The 7,421-nt window shown below is 39.0% G+C and overlaps 1 protein-coding gene across 1 annotated transcript; it reads right to left on the minus strand.

Moving 5' to 3' along the window:
* Nucleotides 1–3,927: 3,927 nt before the first annotated feature.
* On the minus strand, nucleotides 3,928–6,800 carry LOC140058157 (uncharacterized). Its single transcript, XM_072103715.1, has 2 exons — nucleotides 4,979–6,800; nucleotides 3,928–4,937 (listed from the first exon to the last, which is right to left on the minus strand). Exons 1-2 carry the CDS (start codon nucleotides 6,798–6,800, stop codon nucleotides 3,928–3,930), a joined length of 2,832 nt encoding a protein of 943 aa, XP_071959816.1.
* Between the last annotated feature and the right edge of the window lie 621 nt (nucleotides 6,801–7,421).

Here is a 7,421-nt window from a genome sequence, read left to right on the forward strand (position 1 = left end):
TGCGATTTGAAGCTTTTCTAAGCACTTTGGTGTTTTTATGTTAACAAGTTTTTTCGAAAATCACAAAATGGTCTAAAACGTCTCAAATAGCGATTTGAAGCTATTCTGTACACTTTGATGTTTTGTGTGAAAAAAGTTTTGTCGAAATGCTCAAAATGGTCTAAAACGTTTTTAAAACGATATTAAGCTATTTTGTGCTCTTTGATGTTTTTGTGTAACCAAGTTTTATCGAAATGAACAAAATGGTCTAAAACGTCTCCAAATGCGATTTGAAGCTTTTCCAAGCACTTTGCTGTTTTTATGTTAACAAGTTTTTTCGAAAATCACAAAATGGTCTAAAACATCTCCAAATGCGATTTGAAGATATTCTGAGCACTTTGGTGTTTTTATGTTAAAAAGTTTTTTCGAAAATCACAAAATGGTCTAGAACGTCTCCAAATGCGATTTGAAGCTCTTCTGTACACTTTGATGTTTTGTGTGAAAAAGTTTTGTCAAAATGCTCAAAATGGTCTAAAACGTTTTTAAAACGATATTAAGCTATTTTGTGCTCTTTGATGTTTTTGTATAACCAAGTTTTTTCGAAAATCACAAAATGGTCTAAAACGTCTCCAAATGCGATTTGAAAATATTCTGAGCACTTTGGTGTTTTTATGTTAAAAAGTTTTTTCGAAAATCACAAAATGGTCTAAAACGTCTCCAAATGCGATTTGAAGATATTCTGAGCACTTTGGTGTTTTTATGTTAAAAAGTTTTTTCGAAAATCACAAAATGGTCTAAAACGTCTCCAAATGCGATTTGAAGCTATTCTATACACTTTGATGTTTTGTGTTAAAAAGTTTTGTCGAAATGCTCAAAATGGTTTAAAACGTTTTTAAAACGATATTAAGCTATTTTGTGCTCTTTGATGTTTTTGTGTAACCAAGTTTCATCGAAATGAACAAAATGGTCTAAAACGTCTCCAAATGCGATTTGAAGCTTTTCCAAGCACTTTGCTGTTTTTATGTTAACAAGTTTTTTCGAAAATCACAAAATTGTCTAAAACGTCTCAAAATGCGATTTGAAGGTATTCTGAGCACTTTGGTGTTTTTGTGTGAAAAGTTTTAACGAAAAGCTCAAAATGGTCTAAAACGGTTCTAATGTGATTTTAAGCACTTTGATGTTTTTGTACAACCAAGTTTCATCGAAATGCTCAAAATGGTCTAAAACGTTTTTAAAACGATATTAAGCTATTTTGTGCTCTTTGATGTTTTTGTGTAACCAAGTTTTTTCGAAAATCACAAAATGGTCTAAAACGTCTCCAAATGCGATTTGAAGCTTTTCTAAGCACTTTGGTGTTTTTATGTTAACAAGTTTTTTCGAAAATCACAAAATGGTCTAAAACGTCTCAAAATGCGATTTGAAGGTATTCTGAGCACTTTGGTGTTTTTGTGTGAAAAGTTTTAACGAAATGCTCAAAATGGTCTAAAACGGTTTCTAATGTGATTTTAACCACTTTGATGTTTTTGTGTAACCAAGTTTTTTCGAAAATCACAAAATGGTCTAAAACGTCTCCAAATGCGATTTGAAGCTTTTCTAAGCACTTTGGTGTTTTTATGTTAACAAGTTTTTTCGAAAATCACAAAATGGTCTAAAACGTCTCCAAATGCGATTTGAAGATATTCTGAGCACTTTGGTGTTTTTCTGTTAAAAAGTAATTTCGAAAATCACAAAATGGTCTAAAACGTCTCCAAATGCAATTTGAAGCTATTCTGTACACTTTGATGTTTTGTGTGAAAAAGTTTTGTCAAAATGCTCAAAATGGTCTAAAACGTTTTTAAAACGATATTAAGCTATTTTGTGCTCTTTGATGTTTTTGTATAACCAAGTTTTTTCGAAAATCACAAAATGGTCTAAAACGTCTCCAAATGCGATTTGAAGCTTTTCTAAACACTTTGGTGTTTTTATGTTAACAAGTTTTTTCGAAAATCACAAAATGGTCTAAAACGTCTCCAAATCCGATTTGAAGCTATTCTGTACACTTTGATGTTTTGTGTGAAAAAGTTTTGTCGAAATGCTCAAAATGGTCTAAAACGTTTTTAAAACGATATTAAGCTATTTTGTGCTCTTTGATGTTTTTGTGTAACCAAGTTTCATCGATATGAACAAAATGGTCTAAAACGTCTCAAAATGCGATTTGAAGGTATTCTGAGCACTTTGGTGTTTTTGGGTGAAAAGTTTTAACGAAATGCTCAAAATGGTCTAAAACGGTTTCTAATGTGATTTTAAGCACTTTGAAGTATTTGTAAAAACAAGTTTCATCGAAATGCACAAAATAGTCTAAAACGTCTCCAAATGCGATTTGAAGCTTTTCTAAGCACTTTGGTGTTTTTATGTTAACAAGTTTTTTCGAAAATCACAAAATGGTCTAAAACGTCTCCAAATGCGATTTGAAGATATTCTGAGCACTTTGCTGTTTTTATGTTAACATGTTTTTTCGAAAATCACAAAATGGTCTAAAACGTCTCAAAATGCTATTTGAAGGTATTCTGAGCACTTTGGTGTTTTTGTGTGAAAAGTTTTAACGAAATGCTCAAAATGGTCTAAAACGGTTCTAATGTGATTTTAAACACTTTGATGTTTTGTGTGAAAAAGTTTTGTCAAAATGCTCAAAATGGTCTAAAACGTTTTTAAAACGATATTAAGCTATTTTGACACATGTGAGCCCGATAAACAAAAACCAAGGAAACGAGTATTGGTTGAAAAGTTATTTAATATGAATGGCAAGTCATCGTTGCAACATGCACGTAAAAGGAGAACATAAAAAAGGAACATTGGGATGCTCTGAAAGGGCCAAAACACATGTCTCAAAATCGTAATTGAAAAAAAACAAAAGATAGGGAGTGGAGGGAGGGAAATAAAAATTATTTTACTTAGCCAAAATCTGGCGTGGTAATCTGTTGACAGCGTGAGGTGAAGAGGATGAGATGCTCACGCTGTCAAAAGATGATTGCGAGGGCGCCCCGCAATCACGTGATTTTGACACATGTGAGCCCGATAAACAAAAACCAAGGAAACGAGTATTGGTTGAAAAGTTATTTAATATGAATGGCAAGTCATCGTTGCAACATGCACGTAAAAGGAGAACATAAAAAGGAACATTGGGATGCTCTGAAAGGGCCAACACAGGTGGCAACGAAGGGGCCAACGAAGCAGCCCAAATTAAGTGCAGGTAGAATCGATGACAAGCCATTCAGATCAAACCGAAACAATGAAGCATGATGGTGCAACATATGTTGACACCCAGAACGTATAGAAACTATCTACATAGTCTACCTGGAGCAACATGTGTTGACTCCAGTACATGTTTAAACATTTTGATTAGGTAGGCAGTGCAACCAAATGTTGACATGGAAAAACGTATAGAAACAATCAACATCAGTCTGCCTGGGGCAACATGTGTTGACTCCAGTACGCGTTTGAATTGAGTTTAATAAACGGTGCAACCACGTTGACACCAAAAAGATATAAATAACTTATGAGTCTACCTGGAGCAACATGCGTTGACTCCAGTCGTGTTTAAACATTTTAATTAGGTAGGCAGTGCAACCAAATGTTGACACCGAAAAACGTATAGAAACAATCAACATCAGTCTGCCTGGGGCAACATGTGTTGACTCCAGTACGCGTTTGAATTGAGTTTAGTAAACGGTGCAACCACGTTGACACCAAAAAGATATAAATAACTTATGAGTCTACCTGGAGCAATGTGTTGACTCCGATTGAACATATGATTGTAATTTGGCGGTGCAACCTATGCTGACACCGAAAGAAAACACAAATGAAATAAGTAAAACAATAAACTGAAAAAATAAGTATCAACTTCGTTTAAGCTTGATGCTTAATACCCAGTCATGCTTAGGAAATATGCCAACCAGCCAGCACCCATGTTTACAACGCTGTATTTGACAAAGTTATGTGGTTCGGTCTGATGTACCGCTTGAAAGCACTACTCGACCATCGTCCAAAAATCATAATGTCTTGGTGAGAGTGTCCCAGTTGGTGAAGGTCAGTAGCTCGACCGATTCTGAAAGAATGAGTGTTAAACTGTGTATGTTCCAGACTGGCACGCCGAGCTAATTGTTTTAGCGACGAGGAAAACATTTTTCTATTCACCGGTGTTCCATTTTCAAGCAGGAAGAACGGGCCTGCCTTCAGTGGTCGCATCTTGACGTAGCGTTGCAATGCTCTCACTGGGCATATGGGACTTCCAGATTTTTGGTGCAAGACGAAAGGAGGTGACGAACGCTTAGAGTGTTTGAAAGATTTGAAGTTTATTTGCACTTTAGTGGCATGTACTGTGATATCAGTTAGCATTAGTGTGTGTTCTGCGGCCTTGGAGACTACTGCTTCACTGGCTCTGAGGCATGCGAAGTAACATATTATGAACAAGGCTCTGTAGAGAATAAATTCGTATTTGGATTTCATGCTACCTCGCATATGTCCAATTAGCGTTACAAGAATGTCGGAGGTGACCAGCAGTCTGATCGGTTTGGATGGAGAGTTCGTTTTTTGTTTTGTTACTCCTCTGCATAAAATGCTGACTGCTGGATTTGTGGTGGGGTCTTCCATAAATGATGCCCTGTGCACGAATGACACTGCGCTAAGGTAGTTTCGAATCGTGGAAATCGCCAGTGCATTTTTAGTCAGCTTACTTACATAGAGAACAATTGTCTGTGGAGTCGCTGGTAGCGGAAGGCTTAGTGATTTCCTGAATTGGTTAAAATGGTGCCATTTGCTTTTATAGTTACTAGCGGTTCCTTTGCTTAATGAGTTCCACATTAGCTCTCGTGTGAGGGTCTTGAGTTGTTTAGTGGTTCGAAGTTGATTGGTTGTAAGTGCTTTGGTATCTTTAGCGGTGTGCGGTTCATACTGTGCTCCTTTAGCATGGCCTCCGTTTCCTGAAAACGAGAAAGAGCGTCACATATCTTGTTTTGCTTACCAGGGATGTGCCTAGCTGTAAACTGAATGTTGTTTAGTAGTAACAAAAGGACGATAGCGCGAACCACTATCATGACCTTTTCGTTTGATGACGATTTCTTGTTAAGCACATATACATCAGCTAGGTTATCACAGTGGAAAACTACATGGGTGTTGGCTAGCTGTTTTGCAAAAATCGAAAGCATGACATAGATTGGGTAAATTTCGAGAACCATGATGTCGAACATTTTCCAAGATTCCGGCCAGCGGCCTTGAATCCAGAACTTTTGGAAGGTCGCACCAAATGCGGTTTTTGAGGCATCAGAGTAGAAATGTAAACGCTGCGAGTCAAATTTTTGAGGGGGTGAAAAAATGGTAACGCCATTGTGTTTGCTAAGAAAGTCGGCCCAGATTTGGAGATCCTCCTTTGCAGAGTCAGAAAGGTGAATATTTGAAAATGGGTTAGTTAGACCGGCCGTCAGGGCATATAGCCTTCTTAGGAACGCCCGTCCAGATGGTATAACGCAGGTGGCAAATTGTAGCTTTCCAATTAGAGATTGGAGGGCTCTCAAAGTAGTTGACTGAAGTGTGAGGAAGTTTTGAACTTCAACGGAGTAGCGTAATAATTTTTCAGGTGGGAGCCTGGCTTCCATTTTTTGTGAATCAAGTTCAATACCAAGAAAAGAAATTGTGGTGGTGGGCGAAATTGTTTTGTGCGGTGCTAGAGGTATGCCTACGCGGTCAGCAAGCGCCTTGAATGTTTTCAAAGATTTCGCACACAGTTGTTGTGTGTCTTCAATAAAGAGGAAGTCATCTAACATTTTCACGTTATTGGGCCGTTGTAACTTTTTTGTAAGGATATATTTCACTCCGTCCGAAAACTTATTGAATATTTGACACGAAGATCCGCCGCCCTGGGGAAGCATTTTATCGTAGTAAAACTGGCCTAACCACGTGAAACCCGTGAGGTGGTATTGAGTGGGGTGTAAAGGTATTAGTCTGTATGCGTCACTGATGTCCGTCTTAGCCATGAATGCCGGGTAATTGCGTTTGTTTATTATGTCAATTGCGTTGGCAATTGTTTCGTAATTAACTGTTTTAGAAATCTCAGGGATGTTGTAATTGACAGAGTTTGTGTCGTAGGGATAAGATAGGTTGTGGAGGATACGAAATTTTCCGGGTACGGATTTTTCTCTTAGGTTAAGGGGTGATGCTTTAAAATGGTCAAATGGTGGGTGGGTAAATGGTCCAGCTATGCGTCCCAGAGATATCTCTTTTGTCAGTTTTTTGGAGAAGGTGTCGGGGTTGTTGATGATAGCTGGGGAGTTATTTGCTGTAAAAGCAGCCTCAGGTCCGTTAAATTCAAGGTAGAAACCATGAGTGAAACCTTGGGTTAAGTAAGCGTGGTGTTTGAAACCAGATAGGAGTGCACTTAATCTAGAAGGAATTATTGGAGAAAGCAGAACATCGCTATTTTTTTGCTTGTGGGGGCCCTGATGATTGGCGAGTTTGGAGTGGTGGATGGGGCTCAGAGAGTGGGCGGTTTGCGCCGCGAATAGGTTGTTGAAAGCTGTTTTGTTGGTTTTGTTGGTAAGTTTGCTGACCGTATGCCTGTCGGTTGGTGAAGTTGTTTTGGTGCGATGGTGTTCGGTTACATCTGTGGATTGGATGGGGTCCCGAGCACTGAAAACAGGAGTGGCGATATTGACAGTTTGTCTGGGCACATCTAGTGAATCGGTTATGATAGGAGATACAGAAGCCGAGTGGGATACGAAAATTGTTCCGAAACCGAGTGGACGCTCTACGGCTGGATGGGTTAGAGGTTTGTGGTGTGCTCGTTGCATCAAGTTTATGAAGGAGGTCGGCTCGAACCGACGACCAGGAGCAAAGTGTGTACTCCCTAGCCATTCGAAATTGTCGGTCGTAAAAGTACCATGAATTTGGATGAGTGCGCATGAGGTCTTTAATATACTTAAAATAAGTAAAGATGTCCTGCGTGTGTTGCGGGTGTTTACTCAAATAAATTGTCGCGAAGTCGCAAAAGGCCTGATGCCAGTTGTGTTCGTTTAAGATGCGGCGTTTGGGCTTAGGCACAAGTTCGAATGTACCAGTGTACGTTAGCGTGAATGTTTCCGCTGCGCTGTTTGAGTCGAGCAGGTCGTGCAGCTCGATGAATTTGTGGGAGATTATTTTCTCCTTAAGTTTTTCTGAGACAATTGCCCCGGCCTTAATCCCACCGGAAAACTCCAAGGGATTTGAGATTGCGCTGCCTTCGGCTAATTTAAAAGGACTATTTAGCTTGTCTTGGTCCTCAAACGCAAACATTGACGAGGTAGATGGACTGTGGGCTTCGGCATTGTTGGCTGGCGGGATGGTGTCTCCGTGTAAAGGATTTGGCTGGGGGGTTTCAGAAAGAGGGTTGCCGGGAGGTTCGTCCTGATTGTTCGGCTTACCGGCCCTAATCT

This window comes from Antedon mediterranea, chromosome 9 (assembly GCF_964355755.1).
Source record: "Antedon mediterranea chromosome 9, ecAntMedi1.1, whole genome shotgun sequence".
NCBI classification, from domain to species: domain Eukaryota; kingdom Metazoa; phylum Echinodermata; class Crinoidea; order Comatulida; family Antedonidae; genus Antedon; species Antedon mediterranea.

Excerpts from the sequence above, each read along its gene's own strand:
- LOC140058157 (XM_072103715.1), bottom strand. The coding sequence starts at position 6,800 with ATGCAACGAGCACACCACAAACCTCTAACCCATCCAGCCGTAGAGCGT. Across the intron at positions 4,938-4,978 it reads TACAGCTAGGCACATCCCTG|GAAACGGAGGCCATGCTAAA; the intron begins GTAAGCAAAACA and ends TCTCGTTTTCAG.